Source organism: Pristis pectinata, chromosome 5 (assembly GCF_009764475.1).
Source record: "Pristis pectinata isolate sPriPec2 chromosome 5, sPriPec2.1.pri, whole genome shotgun sequence".
In the NCBI taxonomy this organism is placed as follows: domain Eukaryota; kingdom Metazoa; phylum Chordata; class Chondrichthyes; order Rhinopristiformes; family Pristidae; genus Pristis; species Pristis pectinata.
In genome coordinates, this window is record NC_067409.1 from 1,098,779 (window position 1) to 1,118,590 (window position 19,812).

General features: G+C 50.7%; 1 protein-coding gene across 1 annotated transcript; it reads left to right on the forward strand.

Annotated features, from left to right (window-relative positions):
- The first annotated feature begins 566 nt into the window (after nucleotides 1–566).
- LOC127570692 (protein rapunzel-like) lies at nucleotides 567–18,953 on the forward strand. Its single transcript, XM_052016472.1, has 3 exons — nucleotides 567–675; nucleotides 8,234–8,362; nucleotides 17,239–18,953. Exon 3 carries the CDS (start codon nucleotides 17,383–17,385, stop codon nucleotides 18,568–18,570), a length of 1,188 nt encoding a protein of 395 aa, XP_051872432.1. The 5' UTR covers nucleotides 567–675; nucleotides 8,234–8,362; nucleotides 17,239–17,382; the 3' UTR covers nucleotides 18,571–18,953.
- Nucleotides 18,954–19,812: the final 859 nt, after the last annotated feature.

Sequence of the window (19,812 nt, forward strand, 5' to 3'; positions counted from 1 at the left end):
GGGTCAGCAGGTGAAGTACGGAGCAAGTGCGCGGGTAATGTCAGGGGTACCTGGGGTGCAGGGGCAGGATGGGCCGAATGACAATCAATAATTGCCCCCTCCCATTCCTTCACCCTCTGTCTTCTCCCTTCCGTATCCCTCCTTCCCCCCACCCCTACCGTCCATATCCCTCCCGCCCTCCCCTAACCCTGCTCTCCGTACCCCCTCTCTCTCCCTCACTCCCTCCCCTTCCCTCACTCCCTCCCTCCCCTTCCCTCCCTCCCCTTCCCTCCCTCCCTCCCCTTCCCTCCCTCACTCCCTCCCCCTCCCTCACTCCCTCCCCCCTCCCTCACTCCCTCCCCCCTCCCTCACTCCCTCCCCCCTCACTCCCTCCCTCCCCCCTCACTCCCTCCCTCCCCCCTCACTCCCTCCCCCCCTTCCCTCTCTCCCTCCCCCTCCCTCTCCCTCCCCTAACCCTGCTCTCCGTACCCCCCTCCCCCTCCTCCCTCTACTCCCTTCTCTCTCCCTCCCTCTCCTCCTCCTCACCATCCCCCCTCCCGGAGGCAGCGCTGACGATCTGCGCCTGCGCGCCCCTGATCGGGACGGGAGGCGGGGTTCCAGTGCGTGACGTCACGGGGACCGGGTCCGCAGCCCGGGGCCGCTCCAGCGGTGGGCGCGATGCTGGAGCTCGGAGCGGTGAGAGAACGGACACGGTCCGGGCAGAGGGAGTGAGGGGCGGCGGCAGTGAGGGAGGCCCGGGGAGAGGGGAAGGGGCAGGGGCAGGGGCAGAGGCAGAGTGGGGGGGGGGAGGAGGGAGGAGAGGAGGAGTTGGGGGGAGGGGGAGGGGGAGGGTGAGGCGAGAAGGGAGGGGAGAGGGAGAGGGTAGGGGAGGAGAGGAGGGGAGGGGGGAGAGTGGGGGATGGGAGGGGAGGAGTGAGGGGGAGGAGAGGAGTGGGGGGGGAGGAGAGGAGTGAGGAGGAGGGGGAGGCGGGAGGGGAGGGGGAGCTGGGGGAGGGGAGGGGGAGATGGGGAGAGGAGGGGAGGTGGGGGGGCAGGAGGGGGAGGTGGGGGGGAGGGGCGAGAGATGGGAGGTGGGGGGATGGGGAGGGGGAGATGGGAGGGGGGAGAGGAGGGGGAGGGGGAGATGGGGGGGGAAAGGGGGAGATGGGAGGAGGGGGAGGGGGGAGATGGGAGGAGGGGGAGGGGGGAGATGGGAGGGGGGGAGGGGGGAGATGGGAGGGGGGGGAGGGGGGGGATGGGAGGGGGGAGGGGAGGGGGAGATGGGAGGGGGGAGAGGAGGGGGAGATGGGAGGGGGGAGAGGAGGGGGAGATGGGAGGGGGGAGAGGAGGGGGAGGGGGGAGATGGGAGGGGGAGGGGGGAGATGGGGGGGGAGAGGAGGGGGAGATGGGAGGGGGAGAGGAGGGGGAGATGGGAGGGGGAGAGGAGGGGAGATGGTAGGGGGGAGAGGAGGGGGAGGGGGAAGAGGAGGGGGAGGGGGAGATGGGAGGGGGAGAGGAGGGGGAGGGGGAGATGGGAGGAGGGGGAGGGGGAAATGGGAGGGTGGAGAGGAGGGGGAGATGGGAGGGGGGAGAGGAGGGGGAGGGGGGAGAGGAGGGGGAGAGGAGGGGGAGGGGGAGATGGGAGGGTGGAGAGGAGGGGGAGGGGGAGATGGGAGGGTGGAGAGGAGGGGAGGGGGAGATGGGAGGGGGAGATGGGGGGGAGAGGAGGGGGAGATGGGAGGGGGGAGAGGAGGGGGAGATGAGAGGAGGGGGAGGGGGAGATGTGAGGGGGAGAGGAGGGGGAGGGGAGATGGGAGGGGGAGAGAGGAGGGGGACGGGGAGAGGGGGAAATGGGAGGGGGGAGAGGAGGGGGAGGGGGGAGATGGGAGGGGGGAGAGGAGGGAGAGGGGGGAATGGGAGAAGATGGGAGGTGGGAGAGGCGGGGAGGGGGATGGGGGAGATGGGAGGGAAGGGGGAGATGGGAGGGGTGGTGTGGAGGGGGGAGAGGGGGAGGGTGGAAGAGTGGGGAGTTAGAGGTCGGGGTGAGGGGGAGAGAGAGAGGTGGGGAGGGGTAGAGAGGATGGGGGCGAAGGGGGAGGGGGTATTGGGGAGGGAGGTGTGGGAGAGGTGGGAGGGGTGGGGTAGAGTGACGGTGGGGAGAGGGAGGGAGGGGATGGCGGAGAGAGAGGGGGAGGGTGGGTGGGGAGTGAGGGGGAGGGGGAGAGGGGGAGGGAGGGGGCAGTGAGGGGGACAGAGGGTCACAGTCACACAGCAGGGAAATAGCACATCAGTCACATGTACATCGGAACACAGTGAAATGCATCTTTTGTGTAGTGTGTTCTGGGGGCAGCCTGCAAGTGTTGCCGCGCTTCCGGCGCCAACGTAGCATGCCCACAACTTCCTAACCTGCACATCTTTAGAACATGGGGGGAAACCAGAGCACCTGGAGGAAACCCACGCAGACATGGAGAGAACATACAAACTCCTTACAGACAGCGGCCGGAATTGAACCCGGGTCGCTGGCACTGTAATAGTGTTACATTATCTATGCTTCATCATCTTGTACACCTCTAGCAAGTCACCTCTCATCGTCCTCCTCTCCAAAGACAAAAGCCCCAGCTCATTCAACCTATCCTCATAAGACCTGCTCTCCAATCCATGCAGCATGCTGGTAAATCTCCTCTGCACTCTCTTCAAAGCCTCGACATCGTTCCTGTAATGGGGCAACCAGAACTGAATGTAATACTCCAGATGCAGCCTGACTGGAGTTCTATAATGCTGCAGCATAACTTTCTGACTCTTGAACTCGATGCCTTATTTACTGACCTATCAACCTGTGTAGCCTCTTGCAGGGAGCTATGAACTTGGACCCCAAGATCCCGCTGCTCATCAAAACTGTTGAGGGTCTTACCATTAACAGTGTACTGTCTCTTTACATTTGATCTCCCAGGGTGCAACACTTCACATTCGGCCACATTAAACTCCATCTGCCATTTCTCTGCCCATATCTGCAACTGATCTATATTCTGCTGTATCCTTTGCCAGTTTTCTACACTATCCTCAACACCACCAATCTTCATATCATCTGCAAACTTACTAACCCACCCATCCGTGTTTTCATGCAGGTCATTTAGAGACATCACAAACAGCAGAGACCCAGTACAGATCCTTGTGGAACACCACTGGTCACAGACCTCCAGCCAGAATAAGTCGCATTGTCACTATCCTGTCTTCTACGGGCAAACTAATTCTGAATCCAAATGGCCAATTCACCATGGATCCCATGCATCTTAATTTTCTGGATGAGTCTCCCGTGAAGGACCTTGTCAAAAGCCTTACCAAAATTCACATAGACAACATCCACAGCTCTACCTTCATCGATCACCTTCGTTGCGTCCTCGAAAAACTCAATCAAGTTCGTAAGATATGACTTGCCCCACACAAAGCCATGCTGACTGTCCCTAATTAGGCCATGGTTTTCCAAATGCTCATAAATCCTTTCCCTAAGAATCCTCTCCAGCAGCTTCCCTACCACTGACGTGAGACTCACCGGCCTATAGTTTCCAGGATTATCCCTGTTTCCCTTCTTGAATAATGGAACAACATTAGCTACTCGCCAGTCCTCCGGGACCTTGCCTGTGGCTACAGAAGACACGAAAATAATGGTCAGGGCCCCCGCTATCTAATCTCTTGCCTCTCGCAATGACCTGGGGTATATCCCATCAGGTCCCGGGGACATATACACCTTAATGTTCTTTCAGAGACCCAACACTACCTCCTCCTTTATCTCAAAATGCCCTAGCAAATTAGCATGCCTGGATGAGTGCAGCTTCAGTGACAGTCAAACTTGGCACTGCACAGGACATAGCAGCCCGCTTGATAGGCAGCTCATCCATAACCATTCACTCACTCCACCACTGACACACAGTATCGTCAGTTGGTGCCATGTACAGGATGCACTGCAGCAACTCACCAAAGCTCCTCAGACATCACCTTCCAAACCAACAACCTCAATCAGCTAGAAGGACAAAGGTAGCAAAAGCATGGGGAACACCACCACCAGGAAGTTGCCCTACAAGCCACACACCATCCTGGCTTGGACATATATCACCGTTCCTTCATCGTCGCTGGTTCAAAATCCTGGAACAGCATTGTGTGTATACCCACACCTCAGTTCAAGGCGGCAGCTCACCACCACCTTCTCAAGGGCCATTAGAGATGAGCAATGAAATGCTGTCTCAGCCTGTGAAACCCACGTGTCTTGAAAGAATTAAAAAAAATCCCACTCTCAGTCCCACTCAGTTTGAGTCATCAGCAAATATATCGCATCCTCTCAGTGAAATCATTGAGATATTGTGAACAGCTGGGTCCCAGGCTCTGAGCCCCTTCAGTCACAGACCGCCAACCTCAGAGGGATCAATTTATTCCCGCTCTGTGCTTTCTGTGCCACAACTCATTCTGTATCCAGATCAGAACATTACACCCAATGGTGAGTGCTGTAGTCTTGTTGACCATCACCTTCTGCTCTCGACCATCACCTTCTGCTCTCTACCATCAAGCCAATGGTAGAAATTGTGTATCTAATTAGCCAGCTCTCCCTGGATTCCACGTGAGCTAACCTTCTAGAGCAGCCTACCATGTGGCTAACGATGACGCAAATATCTCAGTCAGGGCTCCCGCAATTTCTTCTCTGGCTTCCCACAGTGTTATTGTGGATATACCTGGTCAGGCCCTGGAGATTTCTCTACCTTCATACCTTTTAAGACATCCAGCACCTCCTCTACTGTAATGTGGACTGTACCCAAGACCTCCCCATTTACTGTTCATCAGTCTTCATGTCTTTCTCCAAGGTAAAAACAAAGGAGAAATATTCATTAAGGACCTCGCCCATCTCCTGCAGCTCCACACAAAGGTGCCCCTTCGGTCTTTAACCCCTGTTGTCTCTCTAGTTACTCTTTTTCCCTTAATATACTTATAAAATCTCTTTGGATTTTTCTTAATCTAAGACCATAAGACATAGGAGCAGAATTAGGCCATTCCGCCCATGGAGTCTGCTCTGCCATTCAATCATGGCTGATTTATTTTTCCCTCTCAAGCCCATTCTCCTGCCTTCTCCCCGTAACCTTTGATGCCCTTACTAATCAAGAACCTATCAACCTCCGCTTTAAATATACTCAGTGACTTGGCCTCCACAGCCGTCTGTGGCAATGAATTCCACAGATACACCACCCTCTGGCTAAAGAAATTCCACCTCATCTCTGTTCTAAAGGGAAATCCTTCTATTGTGAGGCTGTTCCCTGTGGTCCTAAACTCTCCCACTACTGGAAACATCCTCTCCACATCCACTCTATCCAGGCCTTTCAATATTCATCATTCTCGTAAACCCCTTCTGGACCCTCTCCAATGCCAGCACATCCTTCCTTAGATATAGGGCCCAAATCTGTCCAGAATACTCCAGATGTGGTCTGACCAATGCCTCATAAAGCCTCAACATTACATTCTTGCTTTTATATTCCAGTTCTCTCGAAATGAATGCTAACATTGCATTTGCCTTCCTTACTACTGACTCAACCTGCAAGTTAACCTTTAGGGAATCCTGCGCTAGGACTCCCAAGTCCCTTTGCATCTCTGATTTCTGAATTCTCTCCCTGTTTAGAAAATAGTCTTCGCCTTTATTCCTTCTACCAAAGTGCATGACCGTACACTTCCCTACGCTGTGTTCCATCTGCCACTTTGCCCATTCTCCCAACCTGTCCAAGTCCTTCTGCAGACTCCCTGCTTCCTCAACACTACCTGCTGCTCCACCTATCTTTGTATCGTCTGCAAACTTGGCCACAAAGCCATCAATTCTGTCATCCAGATCAATAACATATAACGTGAAAAGTAGTGGACCCAACACCGACCCTTGCGGAACACCACTAGTCACCGGCAGCCAAGCAGAAAAGGCCCACTTTATTCCCACTCTTTGCCCTCTGCCAGTCAGCCAATCTTCTATCCACGCTAGTACCTTTCCTGTAATACCATGGGCTCCTATCTTGTTTCGCAGCCTCATGTACAGCACCTTGTCAAAGGCCTTCTGAAAATCCAAGTAAACAAAATCCACTGACTCTCCTTTGTCTATCCTGCCTGTTACTTCCTCAAAGAATTCCAACAGAATTGTCAGGCAAGATCTCCCCGTGAGGAAACCATGCTGACTTTGGCCTATTTCATCATGTGCTTACCATTTTCTCTGCCAAAGTTATCTTATGCCCCCTTTTCGCCCTCCTGATTTCCTTCTTGAGTACTCTCCTGCATCCCCTGTACACCTCCAGGGATTCACGATCCCAGCTGCCTGTACCTGACCCATGCCTCCTTTTACCAGGCCAGGGTCTCAACATCCCTCATCATCCAGGGTTCCCTACTCCTGCCAGCCTTGCCCTTCACTAACAGGAACATGTGGACCATGAGCTCTCACTGTCTCACCTTTAAAAGCCTCCCACTTGCCTGTGGTCCGTTTGCCCACAAATAACCTCCTCCAATCTGTGCAAGCTCCTGTCTACAACTGTCAGAATTCAATTTGCCCCAATTTAGAACGTGAACCTGTGAACCAGATCTGTCCCTTTCCATAACTAGTTTAAAACTAATAGAATTATGGTCACTGGTCCCAAAGTGCTCCCCCACTGACACCTCAGTCACTTGACCCATCCTGTTACCCAAGAGCAGATCAAGCTTTGCCCTCTCCCTTGTACGGCCCTCTATATATTGCACAAAGAAAGTTTCCTGAACGCACTTAACAAATTCCACCCCATCTAAGCCCTTAACAGTACGGCAGTCCCAGTCCATGTTAGGGAAGTTAAAATCCCCTACTATGACAACCCCATTATTCTTACAACTCTGCACAATTCTCCCTGCATATTGTTCCTCTAATTCCTGTTGACTATTTGGGGGCCTATAGTACAATCCCCTTCTTATTTCTGAGCTCCACCCATAAAGCCCCACTGGATGGTCCTTCAGTAATTTCATCTCTGACTGCTGCTGTGACATTCCCCTTCATCAACAATGCAACTCCCCCTCCCCTCTTTCTCCACCTCTCTCCCACCTAAAGCACCTGTACCCTGGAACATTCAGCTGCCAGTCCTGTCCCTCCCTTAGCCCTGTTTCCGTAATGGCTGTAATATCCCAGTCCCACAGAGCTATCCATGCTGAGTTCGTCTGCCTTGCCTGTCAGAGCTCTTACATTGAAATAAATGCAATGTAATCCAATGGGCTTTCCTCGCCCCTGGCCATTCTCCTGCCTGTCAGGCCCATTCAACTTGCTGTCACTGAGTTCTGCATCACTTTCCAGCCTCTCATTTGCCTCCCTGATGCTTGGGATCCCACCCCCCAGCCAATCTAGTTTAAACTCAACCCTAGTAGCACTGCCTACCAGGATGTTGGTGGTCCTCCAGTTCAGGTGTAACCTGTCCCTCTTGTTCAGGTCACCTCTGCCCCAAAAGAGATTCCAATGGTCTAAAAATCTGAATCCCTGCCTCATACACAAATTTTTCAGCCACACATTAATCTGCCATGAGCTATTCTAACCCTCACCAGCGTGTGGCACTGGGAGTAATCCAGAGATTACTACCCCTGAGGTCCTGCTCTTTCACTACTACCCTAGCTCCCTATCTTCACTCCACAGGACCTCATCCCTTTCTCTACCCATATCATTTGTGCCAACGTGCACAACAACGACTTCTGGCTGCTCCCCCTCCCCCTTGAGAATGTTCTGGGCCCCTCTAAAATGTCCTGGACCCTGGCACCCAGGAGGCAACACACTCAGAAGTCTCTTTTGCAGCCACAGGATCTCCTGTCTGCCCCCCTAACTTGTAAGTCTCGTCTCACTATCATCCTGTCTGCCTTTACCCTGCCCTGCTAACCTGGGAGATGAGGAGGATGAATGGAGGGGAGCCATAACCTGCAACCCCCGAGAGTCAGAGATTCAGAAAGTCTGTATCCGAGCCAAGAAGGACTCAGTGACCCGGGACCCAGTGAGGGAAATGGCCGGGAATTAGAGTGGGTCCCCTTGGCACCGGTCAGCGTCAGGAGAACGGTGGAACAAGAGGGCGATGGTGCAAGGGTCCGAAAGATCACAGAAGAGACAGAAGTACATAAACCTTTGTCCGCTGTTGAGTTGCAAATGATGTTGGACAGACTACCTAACACATGTTTGCCTGTGTGTGCAAATCCAGGATTTTGGAAGGCTCTAATATCAATGTTCACTGTGCACAATTTACAGGAAATGAATGTGTGTGCCCCGGAGAAAGCAAAACTGAGTTGAAATCATTGAGGTTTGGACTATCAGTGGGAGATACCGATGCTGGAAGAGTGAAGTAGATGAGAGGAAAAACAGAAGATCCCAGAGGATGTGAGTGTGAACATAGCAGCGATGGGGAGCCCAGGGGAACCTCGAGAAAAGCCTGGAGCAGGAAAGTGTTCGGGTGCAGGGGCACCGGACACCGAGCTCGGTGATGTGGGAATAGACGGGGAAACCTTGGCATATATTGTGAAAACTGTGGGAAGAAGGGGCACGGGAAGTTCCAGTGTTGGGCAAGGGAGGAGGCGAGGAAGGAAGGGTGTCTTGGAATCAGGACAGGAGAAAGGTCGTTCCCTCTGCAACCACCCACCGCTCTGAGGACCAGAAAGTAGGAGAGGTAAGCGAGAAGAAGTTAGAAATAATTCGAAAGGCAGCACCAAGACAGGACAGGGATCACTGGCCCCCAGGGTTGGAACCAGAGCCCTGAGGATGTATGTAGCAGGGCTGTTTGGGGCCAGCAGCATCAAATGTTAATAGACTCTGGGAGAGTGGAATCGATAACTAACCTAGCCCTCCCCACCACATGCAGGGAACTGGAGATTGTGGGGGTAGGAGGAGGATCGAACAGAACAAGATTAAGCGAACCACAACTTGTAGAAATAATGGGGAGACTAGTTCCCCCACGATTTTGGGTGTGTGCAAACACAGGGAACCACCCCGGGTGTGGATGTGCTTACTGAGTTAGGAGTTATTATATCCCCATGGGAGAATGCGATCCGCTGGGGGATGGGACAGAACGAGCCGGGCTGGGCTTGCCAAATCAAGCACAAGGTGTCGCAGCAACAATGGTGGGCAGTGAGTGAGATATGAGTATGGCAGCAGAATGGATATGTGCAAATATTTGTGATGTATGGGCAAAACATAAACAGGGTTGTGGGCTGGTGACAATGGATCCAGTGTGTACAGCGGGAGAGATACACAAACCCCATAAATAGTATCTGTTTATCAAACGACATAAGACCAGAATCAGCTCATGCGGTGATCAATGTTATCCGGTCCTTAGAGGAATTGGGAATAGTCAGGCCTACACAATCGGTCACAAGTAGCCCGGTCTGGCCGGTAAAGAAACCGGACGGGGCATATTGGCTGATGGTTGATTCTACCACCCTGAATTAGACCGCCCCTTGAATGCGTCTGATCGTGGTGAACCCAACTACGATTTTGCAGGAACTGGACACCAAGACAAGGATTTTTATAGTGTCAGACATTCTGGAGTATTCCATAACCCCAGGATTCAGAGGATAGGTTTGCCTTTACTGTCAGGCACCAGCAGTATATGGAGACTAAGTTGTCTGCATGAAGGGAGAACTGAAGTTATGAACCGAGACCCTCCCGAGGGCCTGATCAGTTGGGAGGAGGAGTGTAAATTAGTGGCCATTGCGACTATATTGGCTAAGTCGCGGCCAATTATTGTGATAAATTTTTAAGATAAGATATCTTTATTAGTCACATGTACATCGAAAGACACAGTGAAATGCATCTTTGCGTAATGTGTTCTGGGGGCAGCCCACAAGTGTGGCCACGCTTCTGGCGCCAACATAGCATGCCCACAATTCTTTGGACTCTAGGCAGGTCCTGGCAAATTGGAAGACAGTGAATGTCGCGCCATTGTTCAAAAAAGAATGTAGGCAAAAGGCTGGTAACTTTTAGCCAGTTAGCTTAACGTCTATAGTCAGGAGAATGCTTGAAGATATCATTAAGGAACAAATCGTGAGACATCTGGATAGAAATGGTTCTATCAAGCAGACACAGCATGGATTTGGGAAGGGCAGGTTCTATGTGACAAACTTACTCTAGTTCTTTGAGGTAGCGCAGGCACGATAGTGTAGCAGTTAGCATAATGCTATTACAGCACCAGCGACCCAGGTTCAATTCTGGCCGCTATCTGTAAGGAGTTTTATGTTCTCCCTGTGCCTGCATGGGTTTCCTCTGGGTACTCCGGTTTCCTCCCATGTTCCAAAGACATACAGGTTAGGAAGTTGTGGGCGTGCTATTGTTGACACCAGAAGTGTGGCGACACTTGCGGGCTGCCCCCAGAACACTCTACGCAAAAGATGCATTTCACTGTGTGTTTCAATATATATGTGACAGCTGGAGATTTCTACCCTCAAGGTCTTGCTTCTAAACTTCTTGGCTAATACCCTATACTCATTCTGCAGGACCTCATTCTACCTCATGCACAACAACCTCTGGCTGTTCACCCTCCTCCTCAAGAACTTTCTGCAGCCACTCAGAGACATCCTTGACCCTGGCAGCTGGGAGGCAACACACCATCCTGGCGTCTCTTTTGCAGATGCAGACTCTGTCTATCCCCCTGACTATCGAGTCTCCTATCACTATCACTCTGCCTGACTGCACCCTCAGAGCCATCTCCTCCGACAGTTGCAGGGGTCAGTGGGGAGGGATCAACAGGCCAGGGAGTCACGGAAAGCAGAATGAGAGGGCAAGGTGGGAGCTGTGACTGGTGGTGGGATCTGTTGAAACTGGCGGGAATGGTGGAGGATGATGGAGGACGCAGTGGGGTGAAGGGTGAGGACCGGTGAACACATCTCTGTTCCATCGGGGGAGAGGGGCTGAGAGCGGAAATGGAGATGTGTGTGATTGCTCCATCAAATACGGATGAGGGGAAGCTACGTTTCGGGAAGAAGGAAATTTCATAAGCCGTCGAATATTGGGTCTCAGACTGGGAGCAGATGTGGTGGAGACATTGAGAACAGGAGATGGCATCCTCACAGAAGGCAGGGTGGGGGAGGTCGAGATGAGGCTGACTGGAACTTCAGAAATGTCTTCCTTCTTCCGACAGTGTGGCTTCCCATTTGCCTCATCGATGGACCCTCACACGTATTTCCTGCGTGTCTGCCCTCATTCTCCCCCCAACCCTCATCCTCCCTCCTCCCCCTCCCCCTACTGAACATTTCCTTTTGTCTGCACCTTTCTCCCTAGCCTTCGCCGTTCCTGCACAGCCTGCCCCGTTACAGCGAGGCCTGAGGAACAACACCTCATCGACCACCTGGGCACGTTGCAACCTCCCGGACTCAATATCAAATTCTCCAACTTCAGTAATCTCACCCTCTCTTTCGGCGTCGCCACTGGCCGTCGCTGCCGTGATCTAGGCTCCGTTTTGCTCTCTCCGTGACTCCAGATTGACATTGATATTTGCAACACCTCACACTTGCTGTAACCAACTGACTGCCCAGTGATCAGATTACCCCCTGGCCTCACCCTCTCCCTCGCTCCCATCCATCTCTATCACGTTCTCTGCAGCGTGTTATATTCAAGTTCTGATGATCACAAGGTCACAAGACAAAGGAGCAGAAGTATGCCATTCGGCCCATCGAGTCTGCTCCATGAGCTAAAACTATTCCTATCTAGCCCCAATTTCCGGCCTTATCCCCATATCCCTTGATACCTTGACTAATTAGATACCTATGAATCTCCTCCTTAAATGCCCCCAATGATCGGGCTTCCACAGTTGTACGTGGCAAAGAATTCCATAAATTCACTACCTTCTGGCTAAAGAAATTTCTCCTCATTTCTGTTTTAAACTGGTACCCTCTATTCTGTCCAGTCCTTTCAACATTCGAAATGTTTCTATGAGGTCCCCTCTCATTCTTCTGTACTCCAGTGAGTACAGTCCAAGAGCCAACAATTCTCATCGTATGTAAGCCCTTTCATTCCGGGAATCATCCTCGTAAATCTTTTCTGAACCCTCTCCAGCATCAGTACATCCTTCCTAAAATAAGGGGCCCAAAACTGCGCATGGTATTCCAAATGAGGTCTCACCAGTGCCCCATAGAGCCTCATCAACACTTCCTTACTTTTATACATTATACCTCTCGAAATGAATGCCAACATCGCATTCACTTTTTTTTACTGCTGATCCAACCTGGTGCTTAAACTTTAGGGTATCCTACGCGAGGACCCCCAAGTCCCTTTGCACTTCTGTACTTTGAATTTTCACCCCATCTAGATAATAATCTGCCTGTTTATTTCTTCTTCCAAAGTGCACAACCACACATTTCTTAACATTGAATCTCATCTGTCATTTCTTTGCCCATTCTCCTAAACTGTCTCTCTGCAACCTTCCTGTTTCTTCAATACTCCCTACTCCTCCACCTATCTTGGTGTCGTCTGCAAACTTAGTCACAAAACCATTTACTCCATAATCCAAATCACTGATGTACAATGTAAAAAGAAGCAGCCCCAACACCAACCCCTGCAGAACACCACTGGTAACCGGCAGCCAACCAGAACAGGATCCCTTTATTCCCACCCTTTGCTTTCTGCCAACCAGCCAATGCTCCACCCATTCTAATATCCTACCTGTAATTCCATGACCTCTCATCTTATTAATCAGCATCTTGTGCAGCACCTTTTCGAAGGCCTTTTGAAAGTCTAAATACACAACATCCACAACCTCTCCCTTATCCACCCTACCTGAGATTTCCTCAAAAAACTCCAATAGGTTGGTCAGGCAGGATCTTCCCTTCATGAAACCATGCTGGCTTGGACCTATCTTGCCTTGCACCTCTAGGTATTCTATAACCTCATCCTTGAGGATCGATTCCAATGACTTTCCCACCACCAATGTCAGACTAATAGGTCTGTAATTTCCTTTATGCTGCCTCCCACCTTTCTTATACAACGGAACTACATTTGCAACCTTCCAGTCCTCCGGAACCATGTCGGAGTCTACTGATGCCTGGAAAATTATGACCAATTCCTCTGCAATCTCTAAAGCCACCTCCTTCAGAACCCGGGGATGCACTTCATCCAGTCCAGGAGACTTATTTGTCTTTAGTCCATTTAGCTTCCCGAGCACCTTCTCTCTAGTAATTGTCACGAACCAGCAGCAAAAGAAACACACTGAGCATGATTCAGTGTTAAAAACTATTTTATTAATCACTACTTATGATAATACGTAAAATAAAAGTAAAAATGTTAGTATGTTAGAATTCAAAAATGTTAAACCTTGAACGTTAACCCCAAAACTAAACTCGTCGTGTGTGTGTGTGACAAAGTCCAAAACTCCTAGTTCCGGAATGGTTCTTAAAGTTCAGTTCCGCAAGCCATAAGGTGAAACATGAGCAAGGGCTTCTTCAACAACCACCGTTGTCTGAAGATAAGATGTAGATGTAGAAAAACATAGAGAGAGTACATACGAAATCCAAATGTTCCACGATGGAACCCAAACGACACTCCAGTGTTTACTCGGTAGTGACTTCCTCACCCCGAAAAGCATCCGAACCGTGGTCGTCCACATACAAATACCTGTTTCCCTCTACAGGTCAGCAACAAAGTGAACTCCACCGGATTACTTCCAACTTCCATACATGGATTTCAGTGGCAAACACAGTTATTGTTTCTCATCCATCGATAGAGAAAACAAGCAGGCTGGTGTCTCTCTCCCTTCTCTCTCTCTTCTTCTTCTTCTGACTTCTTCAACAACGTCATTACGTCCTTTATCTTCTATTGACGTAAGCACGCCCCACACACATACACACACACTCTCTATCTTAAAGGGACTTTCACTGAGTCCATAACATAATCTTGACTGAACTCAGTTCTATCCCGAGACCCCTGACTACAGGTATATTGCTGATGTCCTCCATAGTGAAGACCAATGCAAAATAATCATTTAGTTCCTCTGCCATCTTTGTTATCCATTATAATCTCTCCCGCACCGTTTTCAATTGGTTCTATATCAACCCGTGTCTCTTTTACTCTCCGTATATATAAGAAAACTCTTAGTATCCTTCTGAATGTTATTTGCCAACTTCCTTCCATAATTCATCTTTTCTTCCCTAATGACCTCCTTAGTTTCTTTCTGTAAGATTTTAAAAGTTTCCCAGTCTTCTGTTTTCCCACTAATTTTTGCTTCCTTGCATGCCCTCCCTTTTGCTTTTATTTTAGCCTTAACCTCCCTCGTCATCCACATTTGTGCCATTTTTCCATTCAACCTTTTTTCTTGGAATACATCTATCCTGCATTTTCCTTATTGTAGAAATTCCATCCATTTCTGCTCTGCCGTCCCTCCAACTAGCTTACTTTTCCAATCAATTTGGGCCAGTTCCTCTCTCATGCCACTGTAATTTCCTTTGTTCCACTGAAATATTGATACACCTGCTATTGGCTTCTCCTTTTCAAATTTGAAAATGAACTCAATCACATTGTGATCGCTAGTTCCTAATGGTTCCTTTACCTTTAGTTCCCTAATCACCTCCGGTTCATTACACAGCACCCAATCCAAAACAGCCAATCCCCTGGTGGGCTCACCAACAAGTTGCTCCAAAAAACCATCCCGTAGACATTCCACAAACTCGCTCTCCTTAGATCCACTGCCTTTTTGGCTTTCCCAATCCACCTTCATGTTAAAATCCCCCATAATTATCGACGTTGTCTCTCTGACACACTTTTTCTATTTCTAACTGTAACTTATAGTCCACATCCCGGCTGCTGTTAGGGGGCCTATATATCACTGCTATTATTGTCCTTTTACTCTTGCCATTTCTTAGCTCCACCCATACAGATTCCACTTCTTCCGACCCTATGTCTCTTCATTCTATTGATTTTATGTCATTGCTAACCACCAGGGCCACACCACCCCCTCTGCCTACCCGCCTATCTTTCCTATACACTGTGTACCCCTGGACATTCAGTTCCCAATCACATCCGTCATTAAACCATGACTCGGTGATTGCCAACGTCATATTTTTTCCATCGGTAGCTGTGCCACTAGGTCATCCACTTTATTTCTAACGCTACGTGCATTTAAATATAGTACATTTAGACCAGTATCTGCTACTGATTTCGCTGTATTTCTATTGTTCAGCAAATTATCCTGACTTTTCACCTGCCTGTCCCTCTTACCATCTTCGCTGCACACTGTCTTGGACCTTTTTCTATATACCTCTTCCTCTATCTTAACATCCTGGTTTCCTTCCCCCTGCCAAATTAGTTTAAACCCTCCCCAACAGCTATATTAAACATTCCCGCCAGGATATTGAACCCCTTGGAGTTCAGGTGTAACCCATCCTTTGTGAATAGGTCATACCTCTCCCAAAAAAAAGGTCCCAATGATCCAAGAATTTGAAGCCCTGCCCCCTGCACCAGTTACTCAGCCATGCATTCATCTACCTGATCTTGCTATTCTTACTTTCATTAGCATGTGGCACAGGTATTAATCCTGAGATTACTGCCCTGGAGGTCCTGCTTCTCAACCTTCTTCCTAGCTCCCTGTAATCTTCCTTCTGGACCTCCTCTCTTTTTCTACCTATATCATTGGTACCTACATGTACCAAGACTTCCGGCTGATCACCCTCTGACCTAACTTTCTCTCTCCACAGTTACTACCTGAACCGCTGAGAGTTTCCAGCATTTTCTGTTTCAGTTTTCCAGCATCTGCAGATTTTGTGGTTTATTGTTGGCACACGTATGGAGGTGAGGTGAAAAACTTGTCTTCAATACTGTTCATACAGATCAATTCATTACAACAGTGCATTGAGGGAGTACATGGAAAGCAATAACAGAATGCAGAATAATCCTGCTGGAGGTGTTGCTGCCTGTCCTCACTGGTTGTGGTCTGTTGGTTAGAAAGTCAAGGGTTTGGTTGCAAAGTGAGATGTTGAGTCCGAGGTCTCAGAGTCTAGTGATGAGTTTGCTGCAGAGAAAGTGCAGTGCAGGCAGACAATAAGGTGCAAGGCCACGATGAGGTAGACTGTGAGGTCAAAACTCCATCTTGTCGTACGAGGGAACCGTTCAATAGTCTTATAACAGTTGGGTAGAAGCTGTCCTGAGCCTGGTGGTACATGCTTTCAGGCTTTTGTATCTTCTGCCCGATGGAAGAGGGGAGAAGGGAGAATGTCTGTGGTGGGTGGGATCTTTGATTATGTGGCTGCTTTACTGAGGCAGCAAGAAGTGTAGACAGAGTCCATGCAGAGGAGCCTGGTTTCCGTGATGTGCTGAGCTGTGTCCACAACTCCCTGCAGTTTCTTCTGGTCATGGGTAGAGCAGTTGCTGTACCAAGCTGTGATGCATCCAGATAGGATGCTTTCTGTGGTGCATCAATAAAAGTTGGTGAGTGTCAAAGGGGACATGCCAAATTTCTTTAGTCTTCTGAGGAAGTAGAGGCGCTGGTGAGCTTTCTTGGCTGTGGCATCTACATGGTTGGGCCAGGACAGGCTGTTGGTGATGTTCACTCCCAGGGACTTGAAACTCTCAACCCTCTTGACCTCAGCACCATTGATACAGGAACATGTGCACCACTCCCCTTCCTGGTCAATGAGCAGCTCTTTTGTTTTGTTGACATTGAGGGAAAGGTTGTTGTCATGACACCATTCCACTAAGCTCTCTATCTCCTTCCTGTACTCCGACTCATTGTTATATGAGATACAGCCCACCATGGTGGTATCATCTGGAAACTTGTCGATGGAGTTAGAGCAGAATCTGGCCACACAGTCATGAGTGTATAGGGAGTGAGCAGAGGGCTGAGGATACAGCCTTGTGGGGCACGAGTTTTGAGAATAATCGTGCTGAAGACATTGCTGCCTATCCTCACTGATTGCGGTCTGTTGGTCAGAAAGTCAAAGATCCGATTGCAAAGGGAGGTGTTGAGTCCTACGTCTCGGAGTCTGGTGATGAGTTTGCTTGGAATTCTTGTATTGAAGACAGAGCTGTAGTCAATAAACAATAGTCTAACATAGGTGTCTTTGCTGTCCAGATGCTTCAGAGATGAGTGTATGCCAAGGAGATGGCGTCCACTGTAGACTTGTTTCGGCAGTAGGCGAACTGCAGTGGGTTGAGGTTGTCTGGGAGGCTGGAGTTGATGCGTGCCATGACCAGCCTCTCGAAGCACTTCATGATGGTGGATGTCAGAGTCACCGGTTGTTTGTCATTAAGGAACCTTACCTTGTTTTTCTTTTGTACAGGGTGTTTCCTTTGTGCTTCCTTTCCTCAGTTGGCAGTTGGCACGAAGCTCCCCAAACAAACTGCAGGCATTTCAACAAAAGCCTGGCTTTCTATTTAGATTCCAGAGAAGGACGTGACCACAGTGCCTGAGCGGTGACCAAACCATGTCTCAAACTGCCATAGATGCCCTGGAGCTGTCCAGATCCGTTGTCGAGGCCACTCAGGCAGCGGTGGTACTCGCTAATTCGACAGAGAAGTTGGCCTCCACACTTGGGGTGTTGGGCCCCATCACTGGGGTGGCATCAATGACTGTTAAACTATCCTTGAGCAGTGTTGACAGCCCGGAGCTGGCCTTCATGAAGGAGCAGTTCCAGGCCGTCAGGAACCAGCTGGATGTCATCTCGGGGCAGATTTCGGAAGTCCTTCGGGAGATCGAGAGAAGCACCATCAACAACCAGTATTTCCCCATTGAGGAAAACCTCAAGAACCAGTTCAGAAAGTACATGGACATCCTCAACGCAGCGCCAGAGTTCCGGCAGAAGGAGAAGGAAGAGTTCCTCAAACACTTCAACGCGACCAAGGGAGACCAGAACCTCCACACTCTCTATGACGGGGTGATGGGATTCACTGCTGTCTTTGGCAAATCCATCCTGGACACTGCCATGAACTGTGACCAGAGGAACCGGCGCCTGATGGAGGGGCTCTGCGCCCGACTGAAGAACCTCTTCTGTATCGGTCTGATCGCCCTGCTGGGACACGCTGGAATTACCGGGACCGATGAAAAGGCGCTGGAGGCGCAATGGAACCAGAAATTGGCTGAAGCCGAGAGCAAAATGAAATCCATGGTAGATCGGTGCATCAATGAGTTTGCAGAGCAGGCGGAGATAGATGTGGAGAGACTGGTGAAGGAGAAGGGTGGGAGAGATAACAAGGAATGTTCACATTACATACTGGAAGCATTAGCCAAGAAATATGACTGGGTCCGTTGGTCAGTGCGAGTCTACAATGGTATCAGTGGCTTTGGCAATCACTGCGTTATTGGCAGTAATTACTTTCACTTTTTCAGGCTCAATAATGTTAATATTGTTGTCTCCTACACCACCGACCCAAAGCCAGTTGACGAGACCCTGGTCAGGCAGCTGATGGACGGCAGGGATTTTGCAAACGGCTTCTGGTTCGGCTGCAAAAATGCAAGAATTGTAGCAGAGGACTTCCACCATGACCTGCCCGATGGCTATGTGGTCCACACAGTGAAATGCGATAATGACCTGTGGTACAAGTGCAACTTCCCCGGGGGATGCCACTTCTGGGCGAACTGCATGGGTGTGACCCTGTGCATCCACCGGGAATAAACCCTGCCCCCATAACACCCGGACCACCCCACCCCCGGGCACCTGGATCAGAGACGCCAGACTCATTGAATCATACAGCACAGAAACGGGACCTTTCAGCCCATGTAACGATGCCTACCCACGCTCACCCCGTTTGCCTGTGTTCGGCCCGTGTTGCTCTCCTCCCTTCCTATCAAATACCTTTTAAAAGTTGTAACTGTCCCCGCCTCCGCCACTTTCTCGGACAGCTTGTTGTTTCACCAGTCCTGATCCACACACTCGCTCCGCACCGTGAGACTGTGCGGGCTTTTTAATTCGGAATGTTTGATGGTTGGGATTATTCGGTTTTGCTCAGTGATTGATTAACCCGTGGAAATAAAGTTGGTTCACGGTGTGCACACTGAATAAACTCGGACCCACGCCATGTGCCTCTGCAATTATCACCAACACTCCACGCACAGTGGCGATTCAGGGTCTCAGTCATTGTTATTAATACTCAGCATGGCAAGTACCGTGTGTGTGTGTGCGCGCTATTGTCAACAACACGTCGTTACATGCAGTCCCCAGTTGTGTGCCTCGACAATAACAGAACTCAGCGGGTGTGCAGGGTCTGTGGTGACACAAAGTGAAGTCAGCGTTTCGGATCGAGATCCAGCATCCGGACAGGGCAGAGCAAAGATGACCGGAGTATGGGGGGTGGGGGTGGGGGGTGGGATAGCGATGCGTAGGTGATAGGTGGAGCCTGATGGGGAGGGGATGATGGACGGGGGAACCAGGTGGGGGAGGGTGGGAGGATGAACAAAAGGAAAAGAAAACGAGGTGGACGTGAATGAGGAGGGAGGCACCGGGAGTGTGGGGGGGACTTCGGGGGGGGGGGGGGTGTGTGGGGAGGGGGTATACCGGCGGCGTGGGGGGACACGGGGGGGGGGGGAGGAACACCGGGGAATGTAAGGAGGGGGGACGCCAGGGGTTTTGGGGGGGGGGGGAGAACACCGTGGGTATCGGGTGGGGGACCAGGAGTGTGTGAGGGAGGAGCACTGGGCTGTTTGGGAGGGGGGACACCGGGGGTTTGTGGGGAGACACTCGGGGGTGGGTGTGGGTGGGGACAGCACCGGGGGCAGTCGGAGTTGGAGATGGCCCAAGGAGGTGTAACGCCTGTCCCTTCACCCCCTCCCTCACCACCATCCGTGGATCTAAACAGTCCTTCCTGGTGAGTTCACCTGCGCCTCCTCCAACCTGGTCTGTTTGTGGCTGTGCTCACCA

Bases quoted from the DNA above. Each gene is read 5' to 3' on its own strand.
- LOC127570692 (XM_052016472.1), top strand. From the start codon at position 17,383: ATGTCTCAAACTGCCATAGATGCCCTGGAGCTGTCCAGATCCGTTGTC.